The sequence below is a fragment of the Pristiophorus japonicus genome, chromosome 5, assembly GCF_044704955.1.
Source record: "Pristiophorus japonicus isolate sPriJap1 chromosome 5, sPriJap1.hap1, whole genome shotgun sequence".
Lineage (NCBI taxonomy): Eukaryota > Metazoa > Chordata > Chondrichthyes > Pristiophoridae > Pristiophorus > Pristiophorus japonicus.
The window spans coordinates 191785300-191805771 of NC_091981.1; the positions used below are offsets into that span (position 1 = coordinate 191785300).

A 20472-nucleotide genomic window follows, 5' to 3' on the forward strand; every position below is an offset into this window, starting at 1 on the left:
TAGTAATGGAGAACATGGAAATGGCAGAAACTCGAAACAAATATTTTGTATCAGTTTTTACGGTAGAGGACACTAACAATATTCCAACAGTGGATAGTCAAGGTGCTATAGGGGGTAGGAACTTAATACAATCACAATCACTAAGGAGGTGATACTCAGTAAGATAATGGGACTAAAGGCAGATAAATCCTCTGGACCCGATGGCTTGCATCCTAGGGTCTTAAGAGAAGTTGTGGCAGGGATTGTGGATGCATTGGTTGTAATTTACCAAAGTTCCCTGGATTCTGGGGAGATCCCAACAGATTGGAAAACTGCAAATGTAAAGCCCTTATTCAAAAAAGGAGGCAGACAAAAAGCAGTAAAATATAGACCAGTTAGCCTAACAGCTGTGGTTGGGAAAATGTTGGAGTCCATTATTAAAGAAGCAGTAACAGGACATTTGGAAAAACAAAATTTGGTCAGAGAGAGTCAGCATGGATTTATGAAGGGGACGTCATGTTTTACAAATTTGCTGGAATTCTTTGAGGATGTAATGAACAAGGTGGATAAAGGGGAACCAGTGGATGTGGTGTATTTGGGCTTCCAGAAGGCATTTGACAAGGTGCCACACAAAAGGTTACTGCACAAGATAAAAATTCACGAGGTTGGAGGTAATATATTAGCATGGATAGAAGATTGTTTTCTGTTTGTCAGTCAAAGAGTCGGGATAAATGGTTCATTCACTTGTTGGCAATCACTAACGAGTGGGGTGCTGCAGGGATCAGTGCTGGGACCCCAACTATTTACAATCTATTTCAGCGACTTGGAAGAGGGGACTGAGTATAACGTAGCCAAGTTTGCTGATGATACAAAAATGGGAGGAAAGGTCATGTGTAAGGAGGACATAAAGAGCTGCAGGCTAGGTGAGTGGGCAAAAATTTGGCAGATGGAGTATAATGTTGGAAAATGTGAGGTCATGCACTTTGGCAGAAAAAATAAAAGAGCAAGTTATTATTTAAATGGAGAAAGATTGCAAAGTGCTGCATTACAGCGGGACCTGGGGGTACTTGAGCATGAAACACAAAAGGATAGTATGCAGGTACAGCAAGTGATCAGGAGTCACGAATCAGGAAGGTGATCAACTGGTGGTCGTTAAGATGGTGGTGATGAGGATTGTTAGAGTCTTGGACCCCCGACAACAAAATTTTAATTTGATTTTATATGTTTTAAAGTTTAATTTGTTTTATTGCCGGTTGTTAGTGTCCCCCTCCCCTTTAATAGGGGGCACTTGTATAATGTATGGTTTTATTGCCCCAAAAACCCCCAAAAAAACACACAAAAAAAAGGGCCTTGATAAGTGGAGTGTCCCACAGATCAGGGAGCACTTGATTCAACTGGTTAATTTTGTTTCCAACCAAAAGAGGTGTTAGAGTATTGGGGACGGGAGGGATGGTTCAGGTGAAGTACTTGGATGAGCCGCACTCTGAGAGCTCTGGCAAATTGGGGCACTGGTCATTGCTGCTGCTCCTCCTGCTGCTGTACTTCTTGCTCTCCAGGTGGTGGTAAGATTGGCTCCTTATGACAACAAAGTAATGTAGCAGACAGTGACATGTCCGGATATCCGCTCAAGGCTGTCCTGCAAAAGCTCCATTCAAATCGCCCAGGTAGCGGAAGGGTTGTGGCCTCTATGCTCGATGATGCTGGGCTCTCTTTGTACGCAGCTCTGCAGCTGTGCCTGGTTTCCTGATAGGAATCTTGAGTGTCACCCAGTAGCCAGCCTGTATCCTGACCACCTGATTCGAACAAAGGCAGCACAAAGGACTGGCACAGGATGCATGCATTGTGACTGGGGCCTGGAAAACATTGCCTGTGGTCACAACCAAGAGGTCCTTTGAAGGAATGGAACCTCTTTCGGTTCAGAAAGATACCAGGATGGTGATGGAGAGCAGGCAAAGGCAATGTGGTTAATGGCTATGGCACCTCATACGCTGAAGAAGCTTGCATTGTAGGCAAAGCCTAGTGCTCTCTCATTCTGCTTCACTCTGTCCTTGAAGAAAGAGATATAAGTGTTCCTCCTGGCATAGAGAGCTTTGGTGATCTCCCTGGTACAGCGATGGTGAAGCCGCAGATTATCACCTTCTGTAGCCTGCAGTCGATGGCCTAGTTTGAGGCTCGAGTCACAGCAGGTGACATAGTTCAATGATAGCTTCCTTTGTGAAGCAAAGGCACCTGAGTCCTTGCTCTTCAGTGAAGATCAAGTCAAATAAATGCCCCCTGAAATCCATGAGGGTATGGCCTCCTGTGCAGTGCCCCCTCCTCCTACCTCTTCTCCCAGCTTCTTCTGCTTTCTCTTGTCTTCTGAATTGCTCCCCATCATCCTCCAGCCCCAACCAGACCACCCATTACTGCAGTAAAACTGTTTTGAAGACAATCAAACACTGTGCTGCACTTGAAAAATATTCTTCTCAGAAGTCAAAATAAAGTGTTACAAGCAAGAAAACAAACCAAGAATTGCCCAAAAGATGACCACCAGCCTAAAAACTAGCAATGAACCTGTATTCAGTGGCCTTTAAATAGCACTGCTGGTGGGTCCTTCCTGCTTGTTAGCACCATGAGTTGCTGAGTGAGTGGTGAATCAGGTGCTGGGGCAAACCAATATCACAAAAGGTTCCTACAGCAAGCTTGGGGCCCTTTTATAAATATTTTAATTATGAATTAACATACTTCCGGTGTGCTCCCTGGATACCTAAGGAGCAGACTGTTCCAATAAGGCAGGTAGTGTGCTTTCAGCACGATTGGATGTGTGGGTTCCCACTTTGCACCTGAAATATAGGCACAATGCCAACAAATTTCATGGGCAATGAGTGTTGGCATGCTATTTGACCATGGAGAGCGTTGTAGCTGAGCCTTACCCCAGTCTTCACTCAACATTCACACATGCACACACACTTAAAAGCACACACTCATTCCAGAAGGAATCATTGGATAGCAATTATCACTGGAACCAGTTGGAACTTTTCCCCTCCCTAACTCGAGGGGAGACTCTATGGCTACTTGAGTGGAGATAAATAACCGACACATGTGTTTGTCTTTTGTTACAGTTCAGATGGAGCTAGATGGACCTCTCTGTTTTTCTATGCCACTTTATGGGCCCAAATTTCCCCAACCCCTTTTTCCGGCACACTCTCCCGAGATGCGCAGACTTAGTGCGCTCAAAACGGCGCCAAAAAACTTACTAACGAGTCTGGCCGCTCTGCTGTGTGTCCCGGGTCCTAGCGCAGCGTTTCTTGTGGAGTGGGGGGTGGAGCTACAGACCTGCGCCGAAAACAGTGCCGGCAGCTATCCACATGCGCAATAGAGTGTTCGCACATGCGCAGTAGCTCCTCCCATAAAGGTGATGATGATGCCTGCAGCTTAGGACCCAATGCGTCCCACCTCTATCCCAGGTTGAGTGGCCTGCCGCACAGGCCGGCCGCTGTCTTCCCACGCTGAGGGCTGCAAGAAACAGGTTGGTGGGGGGGGGGGGGGGGAGAGTTTTGATTGGGGGTGGGGGGGCGGAGAGGAGAAAGAATCTTCAAAGATTTTCTAGTACTTTAATATCTAGCTATCTTTACTAAAAATTCCCTATCTGCAGTATCTTACAGCTTAACCACTACTGCATAGAATTCTAAAATATTACTAATTATCAGAGTCACACTACGCAATGCTGAACACCAATATTTAAGTTTACATTTTGACATGCTTTTTTTGTTAAGTCTAATGTTTTAAATTTCTAAACCTAGTCAGGGCAATTCTTTAGTGCTGCAGAAGTCAAAATCCAATGTGGTGTGATGCCGCACTCGAGTCCATTAGGCGAGAGTGTTGGTGCTCTTGATCTATTATTTACAAAGAAAACCCTCCCCTTGCTTAAGTGGCCCCTATACTTCAGCCTTCATTACAAGATCATTTTTATTCTAAACACTATACTCAGTTTAATCAGGCTGATAGCACCTACACCCTGTCCAGTCTCGCTGCTTGAGATTTAAAAAAACACGAGCAATTCCTATTACAACACTATCATTTGGAGGTTACCTGCACTGATTTCTTAACTCTCCGCAAGGGTTTTGGCCACATACACTGGCCTAAGTTAGTTTGGAGTAAATATTAGCTGTCCAAACTGGTTTAAATGGCCAAAACAGGCGTAGGTGGCTGGCAGAATGGTAGGCAGTGACTAGTGGTGTACCGCAAGGTTCAGTGCTGGGACCCTAGCTATTCACAATATACATTAATGATTTGGATGAAGGAATTGAATGTAATATCGCCAAATTTGCAGACGACACTAAGCTGGGTGGCAGTGTGAGCTGTGAGGTGGATGCCAAGAGGCTGCAGGGTGACTTAGACAGGTTAGGTGAGTGGGCAAATGCATGGCAGATGCAGTATAATGTGGATAAATGTGAGGTTATCCACTTTGGGGGCAAAAACAGGGAGGCAGAATATTATCTGAATGGTGACAGATTAGGAAAAGGGGAGGTGCAACGAGATCTGGGTGTCATGGTACATCAGTCATTGAAAGTTGGCATGCAGGTACAGCAGGCGGTGAAGGCGGCAAATGGCATGTTGGACTTCATAGCGAGAGGATTTAAGTATAGGAGCAGGGAGATCTTGCTGCAATTGTACAGGGCCTTGGTGAGGCCACACCTTGAATATTGTGTACAGTTTTGGTCTCCTAATCTGAGGAAGGACATTCTTGCTATTGAGGGAGTGCAGCGAAGGTTCACCAGACTGATTCCCAGGATGGCAGGGCTAACATATGAAGAAAGACTGGATCGACTAGGCTTATATTCACTGGAATTTAGAAGAATGAGAGGGGATCTCATAGAAACGTATAAAATTCTGACGGAATTGGACAGGTTAGATGCAGGAAGAGTGTTCCCGATGTTGGGGAAGTTCAGAACCAGGGGGTCACAGTCTATGGTTAAAGGGTATGCCATTTAGTACCGAGATGAGGAGAAACTTCTACACTCGGAGAGTTGTGAACCTGTGGAATTCTCTGCCACTGAAAGTTGTTGAGGCCAGTTTGCTGGATATATTCAAAAGGAAGTTAGATGTGGCTCTTACGGCTAAAGGGATCAAGGGGTATGGAGAGAAAGCAGGAATGGGGTACTGAAGTTGCATGATCAGCCATGATCATATTGAATGGTGGTACAGGCTCGAAGGGCTGAATGGCCTACTCCTGCACCTATTTTCTATGTTTCTATGTTTCTATGTAATGCCCCTTTTGAAAAAAAAACAAAACTAGAAAAAATTCTAACTAACTCATTTACATTGGCACAAATTAAATGTGCAGAATGGGGATTTTTAAGATACTCCAGAAAAATCAAGTTGCTCCAAAAAAAACGGAGCAACTCCTGGACAAATTTGGATCCTATAATGTTACACTGTGAACAGCACAGCACTTGCATCTTCAAAATCTTATTGAATGTATCAGTACACAATAGTTCAAATAAATCCATGCAAGCATCTATATATACATTCCCATATGTGGGCTGTTTTAGCACTTTGTAGTACATAGAATTATTTGCTTAATTACAAACTAAGTTCATCACTAATTGTTACAAGCCAACTACTTACCAACTCTTAAGACAAAGTCATTGTATGACTGATAGTTGATTTCATCTAGAACGTCAAACATTTCTATTGCAAAATCCGCCAGCGTACTCAGGTGAGAATAAATAGATCGTTTTGCCTATAGTTTGAAAAAGATGAAGATATGTTTTTAAAATGGTCATTTTGTTAATATCTACATGTTAAAGTTATAGTTGACAACACCAGATGTAAAACTATATATCAGTAAGACAGCCAGATCTATTGTGACATTGCACTTGGTAAAAATGTTAATTTACTTAAGGAAGTGGCCATAGAAATAGTGGATGCATTGGTGATCATTTTCCAACAATCTATTGACTCCGGATCAGTCCCTATGGACTGGAGGGTAGCTAATGTAACACCACTTTTTAAAAAAGGAGGGAGAGAAAACAGGGAATTATAGACCGGTTAGCCTGACATCAGTAGTGGGGAAAATGTTGGAATCAATCATTAAGGATGAAATAGCAGCACATTTGGAAAGCAGTGACAGGATCGGACCAAGTCAGCATGGATTTATGAAAGGGAAATCATGCTTGACGAATCTTCTGGAATTTTTTGAGGATGTAACTAACAGACCTGGACAAGGGAGAGCCAGTGGATGTGGTGTATTTGGAATTTCAAAAGACTTTTGACAAGGTCCCGTACAAGAGATTGGTGTGCAAAATCAAAGCACATGGTATTGGGGGTAATGTACTGACATGGATAGAGAACTGGTTGGCAGACAGGAAGCAGAGAGTTGGGATAAACGGGTCCTTTTCAGAATGGCAGGCAGTGACTAGTGGAGTGCTGCAGGGCTCAGTGCTGGGACCCCAGCTCTTTACAATATATATTAACGATTTAGATGAAGGAATTGAGTGTAATATCTCCAAGTTTGCAGATGACACTAAACTGGGTGGCGGTGTGAGCTGTGAGGAGAATGCTTAGAGGCTGCAGAGTGACTTGGACAGGTTAGGTGAGTGGGCAAATGCATGGCAGATGCAGTATAATGTGGATAAATGTGAGGTCATTCATTTTGGGGGCAAAAACACGAAGGCAGATTTTCTGAATGGCGGCAGATTAGGAAAAGGGGAGGTGCAACGAGACCTGGGTATCATGGTTCATCAGTCACAAAGTGGGCATGCAGGTACAGCAGGCGGTGAAGAAGGCAAATGGTATGTTGGCCTTCATAGCTAGGGGATTTGAGTACAGGAGCAGGGAGGTCTTGCTGCAGTTGTACAGGGCCTTAAGTGAGGCTCACCTGGAATATTGTGTTCAGTTTTGGTCTCCTAATCTGAGGAAGGACGTTCTTGCTATTGAGGGAGTGCAGCAAAGGTTCACTAGACTGATTCCAGGGATGGCTGGACTGTCATATGAGAAGAGATTGGATCAACTGGGCCTCTATTCACTGGAGTTTAGAAGGATGAGAGGGGATCTCATAGAAACGTATAAGATTCTGATGGGACTGGACAGGTTAGATGCATGAAGAATGTTCCCGATGTTGGGGAAGTCCAGAACCAGGAGACATAGTCTTAGGATAAGGGGTAGGCCATTTAGGACTGAGATGAGGAGAAACTTTTTCACACAGAGAGTTGTTAACCTATGGAATTCCCTACCTCAGAGAGTTGTTGATGCCAGTTCATTGGATATATTCAAGAGGGAGTTAGATATGGCCCTTACGGCTAAGGGGATCAAGGGGTCTGGAGAGAAAGCAGGGAATGATCAGCCATGATCTTATTGAATGGTGGTGCAGGCTCGAGGGGCTGAATGTCCTACTCCTGCGCCTATTTTCTATGTTTCTATGTTTACTATTGATAGTAATTTCCTTCGTTCAGTAATTGAGATTGGTTAAAAGGGGTCATGCATGCAAAATAGTCTGTACCGTTGGTTTCTTTGATCACAACTCAGCTTGATTTGTTGATGTAAGATAAAGATGGTCTCATTGATTTGGATAGAAAGTTTTTCCTGTGACCAAGATCTGGTGTGTTCAATGGTGAAGGCTCTGATCCAGTTAACTATTTAAACACTTGTGTTTTTGTTTTGTATCTGAGCAGACAATATAGTACATTGTGCTGAAATCTGTGCATAACTGTATTTATGCACAAGATATTGTTTAATTTGCTGCAGCAATCTTATCTGTTAATCTCAAAGCTGCATGAGATATTGGGGTTGATATTCCCCATCTTTGCCTTCCAGATATGCCTATTTTCTGGGTGCAAAGTAGAGGCAAAATTACATCAGAGACCCATTACGTCAGATCCCTCTCCTTTGCACTTAACGTGTACTTCTACTAATTTCCCCGAGGAGGCCAGAGCAATTTTGACTGAAACTGGAGAATGCATTCAAATACAATTCAAATTAAATGGGGATGGTGTAAACATGTCTCCTGCCTCATTTTCCTGGGTCTTCTCTTGGCCTTGGAGGTTGGACCTAACCCCCTCATATTGGAGCATCATAGAAGGGACTGCCAATATCCTCCTCTCTGCTCGAACAGGATAAGTACATTCTCACAGGCCCAGCAAGTATGATTCTTTACGTTAGAAGTTTGCTGACGATACAAAGATGGGAACAAAAGCAATGTGTGAGGAGGACACAAAAAATCTGCAAAAGGACATAGACAGGCTAAGTGAGTGGGCAAAAATTTGGCAGATTGAGTATAATGTTGGAAAGTGTGAGGTCATGCACTTTGGCAGAAAAAATAAAAGAGCAAGTTATTATTTAAACGGAGAAAGATTGCAAAGTGCTGCAGTACAGTGGGACCTGAGTATTTGTGCATGAAACACAAAAGGATAGTATGCAGGTGCAGCAAATGATCAGGAAGGCCAATGGAATCTTGGCCTTTATTGCAAAGGGGATGGAGTATAAAAGCAGGGAAGCCTTGCTACAGCTATACAGGGTATTGGTGAGGCCACACCTGGAATACTGCGTGCAGTTTTGGTTTCCATATTTACGAAAGGATATACTTGCTTTGGAGGCAGTTCAGAGAAGGTTCACTAGGTTGATTCCGGAGATGATGGGGTTGACGTTTGAGGAAAGGTTGAGTAGGTTGGGCCTCTACTCATTAGAATTAAGAAGAATGTGAGGTGATCTTATCGAAATGTATAAAATTATGAGGGGGCTTGACAAGGTGGATGCAGAGAGGACGTTTCCATGGATAGGGAAGACTAGAACTAAAGGGCATAATCTTAGAATAAGGGGCCGCCCATTTAAAACTGAGATGAGGAGAAATTTGTTCTCAGAAGGTTGTGGATCTGTGGAATTCGCTGCCTCAGAGAGCTGTGGAAGCTGGGACATTGAATAAATTTAAGACAGAAATAGATAGTTTCTTAAACGATGAGGGAATAAGGGGTTATAGGGAGCGGGCAGGGAAGTGGATCTGAGTCCATGATCAGATCAGCCATGATTTTTTAAATTGTGGAGCAGGCTCGAGGGGCCGGATGGCCTACTCCTGCTCCTATTTCTTACAAACTTATGTTAAGTCTTCTGGCTGCTGTTTTTGGACAACAGGTGCATTTTCAAACCATTACCACTGCAGCGATATACTTTCTTTCCCCACTTTTGGGTGTGATAACTGTTATGTATGAAGAAAGAGTCTGACTGGATACCGTGAACTCAAAGTAAAGTGTGACCTTAGTCTTTTATTGCAGATCTCCAGAGTGCCTCTCCAGCCTGTGAGGCCTCCTTAAATACCTGTGCTCCCAAGGGATTGTGGGATCCCTTTGGACTCCAGGGGATGAGCCCTCTGTTGGCTGTACAAGTTTACATATACAACCACACTCCCCCCACCACCACCAAAGTCAACAGTGTAACTATTTACAAGGTGAATCAATCTGGGACCTTTCTTTCCCTGGTTGATCCTCTCGGTGCAAATGCTGGTTTTGGTGTATTGTTTGTTGGGCCCTCGCTGGGCTGCTGTGCAGCTGGCCTTGCTGGGCTGCCTGGTGTGCTGAGTCCTGTTAGGCTGCTGCGGGTGATGGGTTCTGTTTTGTGGCCAACCGTGGTGTCGGTTGCCACTGGTGTTTATGTTGGGGGGTCAAAGAAGGTAGGGTCCAAAGTGGGTTTCTCAGGATAGTCCGTGAATCTGAGTTTGATTTGGTCCAAGTGTTTCTGGTGAATGAGTCCATTTGAAAGTTTGACCCGAAACATCTTGCTCCCCTCTTTGGTCACAATAGTGCCGGGAAGATACTTGGGACCTTGTCCACAATTCAATACAAATACAGGATCATTGATTTCAATTTCGTGTGACACATTTGCGCTATCGTGATATGTACTTTGTTGAAGCTACCTGCTCTCTACCTGTTCAGGTTGATCCAGGTGAACTAACAAGAGCCTTGTCTTAAATGTCCTTTTCATGAGCAGTTCAGCAGGTGGAATCCCAGTGAGCGAGTGGGGTCTCGTTCGGTAGCTAAACAGGACTCAGGATAGGCGAGTCTGCAGTGAGCCTTCAGTTACCCTCTTCAAGCCTTGCTTGATAGTTTGCACTGCTCTCTCTACCTGATCATTGGATGCTGGTTTGAACAGGGCAGATGTAACATGCTTGATCCCGTTACGGGTCATGAACTCTTTCAACTCGGCACTGGTAAAACATGGCCCGTTGTCGCTCACAAGGACATCAGGTAGTCCGTGCATGGCAAACATGGCCCGCAGACTTTCAGCGGTGGCACCGGACGTGCTTGCTGACATTATCTCACATTCAATCCATTTGGAGTACACATCTACAACCACAAGGAATATTTTACCCAAAAACGGGCCTGCATAGTCGACATGGACCCTGGGCCATGGTTTGGAGAGGCAAGACCATAAACTTAGCGGCGCCTCCCTGGGTGCATTGCTTAACTGCGAGCATGTATTACATCTGTGCATGCAGGACTCCAAGTCCGCATCGATACTGGGCCACCACACATGGGATCTGGCTATCGCTTTCAACTTTACGATGCCTGGGTGGGTACTGTGGAGGTCATTTATGAAAGTGTCTCTGCCTTCTTGGAGACCACTACCTGATTGCCCCACAGAAAGCAGTCTGCCTGTATAGACATTTCATCTTTGCGCTGCTGGTACGGTTTTATCTCTTCCTGCATTTCGACTGAGGCACTGGACCAGCTCCCGTGAAGCACACAATTTTTTACTAGGGACAGTAAGGGGTCCTGGCTCGTCCAGGTTCTAATCTGTCAGGCTGTGAAGGGTGATTGCTCATTCTCGAATGCTTCCATAACCATGGAAACGGGCTGCGCCATTTCCACCCCCGTGGTGGGCAATGGCAGCCTACTGAGAGCATCACACAGTTTTCTGTGCCTGGCCTGTGGCGGATGGCGTAATTGTATGCGGACAAGTTAAAGCGCCCATCTCTAGATTTGGGCCGATGCATTCGTATTTATCCCCGTACGCTCGGAAAACAGAAATATTAGTGGCTTATGATCAGCTTCCAATTAAAATTTTAGCACAAACAGATTTTGATGCATTTTCTTTACCCCACAGACACACGCTAACGCTTCTTTTTTAATCATGCTGTAGGCTCTCTCAGCCTTAGACAGACTCCTGGATGCATAAGCAACTGGTTGCAATTTCCCAGAATCATTAGCTGGTTGCAATACACAACACGCCGTATGATGATGCATCACATGCTAGTACCAAACGCTTACATGGATCATACAACACAAGCAATTTGTTTGAGCATAACAATTTTCTCGCTTTTACAAAGGCATTTTCTTGTCTTTTGCCCCATATCCATTCATCTCCTTTATGCAGTAAGGCATGGTTCTAACAGTGTGCTGAGACCCAGTAAGAAGTTACCAAAGTAGTTCAGGAGTCCTAGAAACGACCGCAGTCCTAGAAATGTTCTGTGGCCTCGGTGCGCTCTCGATTGCCTTCGTCTTCGAATCGGTGGGCCTGATGCCATCCGCCGCGATTCTTCTCCCCAGGAACTCCACTTCAGGCGCCAGGAAAACACACTTTGAGCATTTTAACCTGAGCCCCACGTGGTTGAGTTGACTAAGAACCTCCTCCAGGTTCTGCAGGTGCTCAACTGTGTCCCAACCTGTAACCAAGATATCGTCCTGGAAAAACACTGTGTGTGGGACTGGCTTCAGTAAGCTTTCCATGTTTCTCTGGAATATCGCCACGGCTGATCGAATTCCAAATGGGCATCTGTTATAAATTAAGAGACCTTTGTGCATGTTGATGCAGGCGAGGCCCTTCAATGAATCCTCCAGCTTCTGCGTTATGTAGGCCGAGGTCAAGTCCAACTTCGTGAACATCTTTCCTCACGCCAGCGTAGCAAAAAGATTGTCATACTTTAGTAGTGGGTATTGATCCTGCAGGGAGAAACGATTCATAGTTACTTTGGAATCACCACAGATTCTGATGGTCCCGTCTCCCTTGAGGACTGGAACAATCGGACTAGCCCACTCGTTGAATTCGATCGGGGAAACGATGCCCTCTCTTTGCAGCCGGTCTAGCTCGATCTCTACCCTTTCTCTCAGCATGTATGGTACTGCTCTCGCCTTGTGATGGATGGGTCGCGCCCCCGGAATTAGGTGGATCTGCACTTTTGCTCCTTGGAACTTCCCGATGCCTGGTTCGAACAGCGAAGGGAACTTATTTAAGACCTGGGCACACGAAGTGTCGTAAGCGGACGAGAGTGCTCGGACGTTGTCCCAGTTCCAGCGTATCCTTCCCAGCCAGCTCCTGCCAAGCAGCGTGGGACCATCGCCCGTTACCACCCAGAGTGGTAGCTTGTGCACCGCTCCATCGTAGGAGACCTTTACAGTATCACTGCCGATTACGGGAATCAGTTCCTTTGTGTAAGTTCTCAGTTTCGTGCGAATGGGAGTCAAGACTGGTCTTGAGGCCTTGCTGCACCACAATTTTTTGAAAGTCTTTTTGCTCATAATGGACTCGTGCCTATGTCCAGCTCCATTGAAACCGGGAGTCCATTTAATTCAACCTTCAGCATTATCGGGAGACACTTTGTGGTAAATGTGTGCACCCCATATACCTCTGCCTCCTCGGTCTGAGGCTCTGGTTCGTCGCAATCCACCGTGGATCTGTTCTCCTTTCCAACATGGTGGTTTGCAGGATTAACAAGGTTTGCAGCTCAGCTACACATGTTGCAGGTGTCCCATTTTTCCACAGCCCTTGCAAATGTACCCTTTGAAGCGGCATGAATGGAAACGATGATCACCCCCGCAGTGCCAACAAGGTGTTAATGGCCTTGCATTCATCACCCTTGATGGTGGACTCTGAGACATCTGTGGACGTGCAGCTGCAGGCATATGGGGCCTGCCTTGTACCCTGTGATTTGAAAACAACATCACTTTGTTTACAGTACTTGGAGCAGCACTTGTGCACTGAGAGATTTGCTTAGTATTGTCACTGGTGGCAATGAATGCCTGGGCTATCGCTATGGCCTTGCTCAAGGTTGGGGTCTCTACAGTCAAAAGTTTGCGAAGTATCATTGTTTCATGGCCAATGCCAATTACGCGAAGGTCTCTGAGCATGTGCTCCAAATGTCCTTCAAATTCGCAATGTCCTGCAAGGCGTCTTAGCTCGGTGATATAACTCGCCACTTCCTGGCCTTCAGACCTTTTGTAAGTGTAGAACTGGTACCTCGCCATCAGAATGCTTTCCTTTGGGTTTAGATGCTCCTGGACCAGTGTGTACAAATCATCGTATGATTTCTCTGTGGGTGTCTCTGGAGCAAGCAAATGTTTCATGAAGCCATACATTGGTGCCCCACAGACGGTGAGGAGAATCGCCCTTCTTTTGGCATCGTTCGCTTTTCCTTCCAGCTCGTTGGCCACGAAGTATTGATCGAGTTGCTCCACGAAGGTTTCCCAATCATCTCCCTCCGAAAATTTCTCCAGGATTCCCACTGTTCTCTGCATCGTTGTATCTCATCTGTATCTCGTCATCTGTATCTCATCGCCAGTTGTTATGTAATGAAGAAAGAGTCAGACTGGATACTATGAGCTCAAAGTAAAGTGTGACCTTAGTCTTTTATTGCAGGTCTCCAGAGTGCCTCTCCAGGCTGTGAGGCATCCTTAAGTACCTGTGCTCCCAAGGGATTGTGGGATCCCTTGGGACTCCAGAAGATGAGCCCTCTGGTGGCTGTACAAGGTATATACATGTTTACATGTATAACAATATCTTTCCAAATGGGTGTTCCTGTGGCAGCGAAACATCAGGGCTCTGGCTGTGACCTGAACTCACAAATATAGGTGGGTTCGGGATCCTTCAGGTGGAGTGCACCTACTCAACTTGTATTTTAGGAGTCAACCACCCCACTGTCTGATTTAAGCTGGGAAAATCAACATCCGAGAATCCTCAGAAATATTGGTTGACACCTGTAGGGCAGAGACAGGCATGATTTGTCGGGCAACAACAAGAACTGTATTTCTCAATTTACCGGTTCTCTTGAACTAAAGCCATGTTAAGGTTAATTAACCCATTTGAGACGTTCTATTTGTGTTTATGGTACTTGTATTTGCCTTTTGTTATGCTTCATTGTAAGTAAAAATATTTGTAGTTTTATTCTGTAAACCTCTAATTTGTGTTACATAAGAACATATGTAAGAACATAAGAAATAGGAGCAGAAGTAGGCCATTTGGCCCCTCGTGCCTGCTCTGCCATTCAATAAGATCATGGCTGATCTGATCCTGGCCTCAACTCCACTTCCCTGCCTGCTTCCCATAACCCTTGACTCCCTTATCATTCAAAAATGTGTCTATCTCCACCTTAAATATATTCAGTGATCCAGAATCCACAGCTCCCTGGGGCAGAGAATTCCAAAGATTCATGACCCTCAGAGAAGAAATTCCTCCTCATTTCTCATTGAAATGGGCGACTTCTTATTCTGAAACTATGCCCCCTAGCTCTAGATTCCACCATGAGGGAAAACATCCTCTCTGCATCTACCCTGTCAAGACCCCTCAGAATCTTATGTTTCAATAAGATCACCTCTCATTCTTCTCAATTCCAATAGGCCCAACCTGCTCAACCTTTCTTCATATGACAACCCTTTCATTTCAGGGATCAGTCTTGTGAACTTTCTCTGAACTGCCTCCAGTTCAAGTATATCCTTCCTTAAATATGGAGACCAAAACTGTACGCAGTACTCCAGGTGTGATCTTACCAACGCCCTGCACAGATGGAGCAGGACTTCTCTGCTTTTATACTCCATCCCCCTTGCAATAATGGCCAACCTTCCATTTGCCTTCCTAATTAGTTGCTGTCCCTGCATGCTAACTTGTTGTGTTTCATGTATAAGGACCCCCAAGTCCCTCTGTACTGCACCATTTTTTAATCTCTCCCCATTTAAATGGTAATTTCATTTTTTATTTTTCCTGACAAAGTGGATAACCTCACATTTTCCCACATAATACTCCATCTGCCAAATTTTTGCCCACTCAATGAGCCTTTCTACATCCCTTTGTAGATTATTTACGGCCTCCTCACAACTTGCTTTCCTACCTATCTTTGTATCATCAACAAATCTGGTTACGTTACATTCAGTCCCTTCATCCAAGTCATTAATATAAATTGTAAATAGTTGAGACCCCAGCACTGATCCCTGTGGCACCCCACTATTTACAGTTTGCCAACCTAAAAATGACCCATTTATCCCGACTCTCTGTTTTCTGTTAGTTGGCCAATCCTCTATCCACGCTAATATATTACCCCCAACCCCATGAACTCTTATCTTCTTGACTCAGTTGTCCCACTTTTGCCACTGTCAAAGGTCATGGATTGAAGCCCCAGGACTTGAGCACATAAATTTTGGCTGACTCTTCACTGCAATACCGAGGGAGAGCTATATTGTTTGAGATGCTGTTATTTAGATGGGATGTTAAACCAAGACTCCATCTGTCTGTTTAAGTGAACATAAAATATTCCATTTCACGATTTGAAGAAGAGCCAGGGCATTCTTCTGATGTCCTGGCCAACACTTATCCATCAACCAACACTACCAAAATAAATTATCTGCTCAGTTAACTGCAAAGCGCTTTGAAATGTGAAAGACGCTTTCACATCCATATCAATAGACTATGTTAAATACAGGTTAAATACAAATATTTTGTATCAGTCTTTACGGTATAGGACACAAACAATATCCCAACAGTGGATAGTCAAGTTCCTCCCCCCCTCTTGCCCCTTAACACAATCACAATCACTAAGGAGGTGGTACTCAGTAAGATAATGGGACTAATGGTGGATAAATCCCCTGGACCTGATGGCTTGCATCCTAGGGTCTTAAGAGAAGTAGCAGCAGGGATAGTGGATGCATTGGTTGTAATTTACCAAAATTCCCTGGATTCTGGGGAGTTCCCAGCAGATTGGAAAACTGCAAATGTAACGCCCCTATTTAAAAAAGGAGGCAGACAAAAAGCAGGAAACTATAGACCAGTTAGCCTAACATCTATGATTGGGAAGATGTTGGAGTCCATTATTAAAGAAGCAGTACCAGAACATTTGGAAAAGCATAATTTGGTCAGGTAGAGTCAGCATGGATTTATGAAGGGGAAGCCATGTTTGCCAAATTTGCTGGAATTCTTTGAGGATGTAACAAACAGGGTGGATAAAGGGGAACCAGTGGATGAGGTGTATTTGGAATCCAGAAGGCATTTGACAAAGTGCCACATAAAAGGTTACTGCACAAGATAAAAGTTCATGGGGTTGGGGATAATATATTAGCATGGAGAGAGGATTGGCTAACTAACAGAAAACAAAGAGTCGGGATATATGGTTCATTCTCGGGTTGTCAATCAGTAACTAGTGGGGTGCCGTAGGGATCAGTGCTGGGACCTCAACTATATTAACGACTTGGAAGAAGGGACCGAGTGTAACGTAGCCAAGTTTGCTGCCGATACAAAGATGGGCGGAAAAGCAATGTGTGAGGAGGACACAAAAAATCTGCAAAAGGACATAGACAGGCTAAGTGAGTGGGCAAAAATTTGGCAGATGGAGTATAATGTTGGAAAGTGTGAGGTCATGCACTTTGTCAGAAAAAAACATCAAAGAGCAAGTTATTATTTAAATGGAGAAGAATTGCAAACCTTGGGTACTTGGGCATGAAACACAAAAGCTTAGCATGCAGGTACAGCAAGTGATCAAGAAGGCCAATGGAATCTTGGCCTTTATTGCAAAGGGGATGGAGTGTGAAAGCAGGGAAGTCTTGCTACAGTTATGCAGGGTATTGGTGAGGCCACACCTGGAATACTGCGTGCAGTTTTAGTTTCCATATTTACGAAAGGATATACTTGCTTTGGAGGCAGTTCAGAGAAGGTTCACTAGGTTGATTCCGGAGATGAGGGGGTTAACTTATGAGGAAAGGTTGAGGAGGTTGGGCCTCTACTTATTGGAATTCAGAAGAATGATAAGAATGAGATCTTATCGAAATGTGTAAGATTATAAGGGGCTTGACAAGGTGGATGCAGAGAGGATGTTTCCACTGATGGGGGAGACTAGAACTAGGGGGCATAATCTTCGAATAAGAGGCCGCCCATTTAAAACTGAGATGAGAAGGAATTTCTTCTCTGAGGGTTGTAAATCTGTGGAAGTCGCTGCCTTAGAGCTGTGGAACCTGGGACATTGAATAAATCTAAGACAGAGATGAACAGTTTCTTAACTGATAAGGGATTAAGGGGTTATGGGGAGCGGGCAGGGACGTGGACCTGAGTCCATGATCAGATCAGCCATGATCGTATTGAATGGCGGAGCAGGCTCGAGGGGTCGTATGGCCTACTCCTGCTCCTATTTCTTATGTTCTAGGTAGGAAATTATTGCAAGTGGGGTAACTAACCTTCAGATATACACCTTAAGAAGGGAAAAGTATAGAAAGGTACAACATCCAGATCATAGAACTTTTATGTTGATAGCCTCATTCATGTACTCAGGATCATAGAGTCGTAGAATCATAGAAATTTACAGCACGGAAGGAAGCCATTTGGCCCATCGTGTCTGTGCCGGCCGACAAAGAGCTATCCAGCCGAATCCCACTGTTCAGCTCTTGGTCCGTAGCCTTGTCGGTTACGGCACTTCATGTGCATATCCAAGTTCTTTTTAAATGTGGTGAGGGTTTCTGCCTCTACCACCCTTTCAGGCAGTGAGTTTCAGACCCCCACAATCCTCTGGGTGAAAAATTTCCCCTCAAAACCCCTTTAAACCTCCTACCAATTACTTTAAATTTATGTCCTTGGTTGTTGACCCAAGATGTCCCAAAGTATTTCACAGCCAATGAATTACATTTGAAATGTAGTCACTGTTCTTTTGTAAACAAACACAGCAGACAATTTGCTCCCAGCAAGGCCCCAAACTGCAATGAGATAATTACCAGTTAATTTAATTTGGTTAAGACACCAGTAGAACTCCCTGGCTGTAGTTAAAACACTGGTGTGGGATTTTTTTTTTATCTGCACCTGTGTAGGCAGTTTAATGTCTCATCTGAAAGATGGGACCTCTGAGTGCAAACAATTCCTCTAGTATTACATTCAAGTGTCAGCCTAGATTACGTGTTCAAGTCGTTAAGTGAGGCTTGAATCCATTCAGAGACGAGAGTGCTGCAAAGGGTCACTTATTGAAATTGCTGTTGGACCTTTGAGAGACACGATAATACTGACAATATGGGGAAAGAAAGACTTGCATTTATATAACGCCATTCATGATCATCGGATGCCCCAAAGTGCTTTGCAGCCAATTAAGTATTTTTGAAGTGTAGTCACATTTATAATGTAGGAAACGTGGCAGCTATTTGTGCACAGCAAGCTCTCACAGACAGGAATGTGATGATGACTAGATAATCTAATGATGTTGACTGAGGAATAAATATTGGCCAGAACATCGGGGATAACTCCCCTGCTCTCCTTCAAAATTGTGCCACAGGATCTTTTATGTCCACCTGAGAAAGAGGTTCAACATCTCATCTGAAAGATGGCATCTCTGACTGTATAACTCCCTCAGTACTGCACTTCGATGTGTCAGCTTCTAACAACAACAGCTTGTATTTATATCGCACATTTAACATAATAAAATGTCCCAAGGCGCATCACAGGAGTGTTAGAAAGCAAAATTTGACACCGAGCCACATAAGGAGAAAGTAGGGCAGATGACCAAAAGCTCGGTCAAAGAGGTAGGTTTTAAAGAGCATCTTAAAGGAGCAAAGAGAGGTTGCGAGGCAGAGAGGTTTAGGGAAGGAATTCCAGAGCTTAGTGCCTGATCAGCTGAAGGCACGGCCACCAATGACCACTTACTTTAATTAATCTCACCGTACTAACATATCCTTCTATTCAATTCTCCCGCATGTATTTATCTAGCTTCTCCTAAATGCATCTATGCTAATTGCCTCAACCACTCCACTTGTGGGGGAGTCGAAAATTAGAGGCTAGAAATGTAAGATAGTCACTAATAAATCCAATAAGGAATTCAGGAGAAATATTTTTACTCAAGGGTGGTGAGAATGTGGCATGTTGGCTGTCCGCTCCTGTCCCGCCACACTTCCCGCCTCCCGTTCCACCTCCGTTAAAACTGGAGGTGGACAAGTTAGAGGTGGATTCAATTCGGGATTCTGATTTTTAGCACTTTAACTACCCCCATGTCCCAACCCACCCATTTTTTTTAGATTAAAAATCCCCCCCATAGAGTTTACCAACTGTTGGCATATAGAACTCAGTTAATTCAGCTTCTGAAAGGTGTTCATGTTTAGTTCATTCGATATCGGGAAAAAATGTGGTTGGTATCATTAGAGAGAGGTAAAGATACAGATATCATGTAGCAACAGCCGCTGGGATATTTTCATAATATTTTAAATTAGAAATGTTATGTTATGGTACAGACTAGAAGGTTTATGCTTACCACAGCAAGGCCACAGTGTTTTAACGTGCTTCTAACATTGTTGATGTACGTTGAAGAAAATGTAGACTTGTGTCTCTGGACTATGATGTAGCCAGAGACTACAATATTAGGCAATGCCAGCTCAAGTTTGATAAGGTAATAATATATAAATATACGCTTTTTCTTTTGTTCAAGCAGCACGAAAGGACCCATGCCTAGGTTTGCGTGCTCTGTGACTATACTGTAAATTGCTTTCTATGGTGTCGTTAAAGAATAAAATGATTATAACCAGAAGACTAAACTCGTTGCTACTCAAGTTAACAAACATAATTCTGTTTTAAGACAGCACCAACAAGCACTGTAATGCCCCATTTGAAAAACTGGAACTCTGAGAACTGAGCAGGGAATTGGGGAAACATCTTCGAAGAATTTCTAATATGCAATGGCTAACTTCATGGATAGGTTTAGTTTTTCTTCTAGAATTGTGTAATTTAATGTACTTGTTGTGGTATAAGTTTAAATTATGTAGAATTTACAGCACAGAAATGGGCCATTCAGCCCAATTGGTCCATGCCAGTACTTATGCTCCATACAAGCCTATACATATATCCGGGTATTTGAGGAAATAGCATGGCTGCTCAAAGGACTTGAATAAAATTGATTGGTTGAGCTTGTGGTACTTGCTGATTTGTGAATTATATCTTTGAAAACAAAACTGAGCATTTAAATGGTGGTTTTTGAGGTAGTTTCTGGTTACTAGTGTGTTACACTTCCTACCTGATCAATTATGGAACTGGTTTTTGCATTTAATCAATGGGATATTGGAGGTTCTCAGCTAGGTTAATTTAACAGATAGCAGTTATTTAAGACAAACCAGATTATTGTTTTGTCCTACAGTGTAATGTGTCAGCTGTAGCTAAGTTGGGTATACCCTCATCTCTGTGTCATAAGGTTGTGGGTTCAAGTCCCACTCCGTAGACTTGAGTACAAATATCTAGGCTGATGCTCCAGTGCACTGCTGAGGGAGTGCTGCACTGTCATAGGTGCTGTCTTTCAGATGAGATGTT

At 44.0% G+C, this 20472-nt stretch overlaps 1 protein-coding gene across 1 annotated transcript in view; it reads right to left on the reverse strand.

Moving 5' to 3' along the window:
* LOC139263941 (adenylate cyclase type 1-like) overlaps positions 1-20472 on the reverse strand; it is a 513151-nt gene that overhangs the window by 25691 nt on the left and 466988 nt on the right. Inside the window, exon 18 of the mRNA XM_070880028.1 lies at positions 5590-5704. Within this exon, the coding sequence (XP_070736129.1) occupies positions 5590-5704 (115 nt within the window). The remainder of the gene's footprint in view (positions 1-5589; positions 5705-20472) is intronic.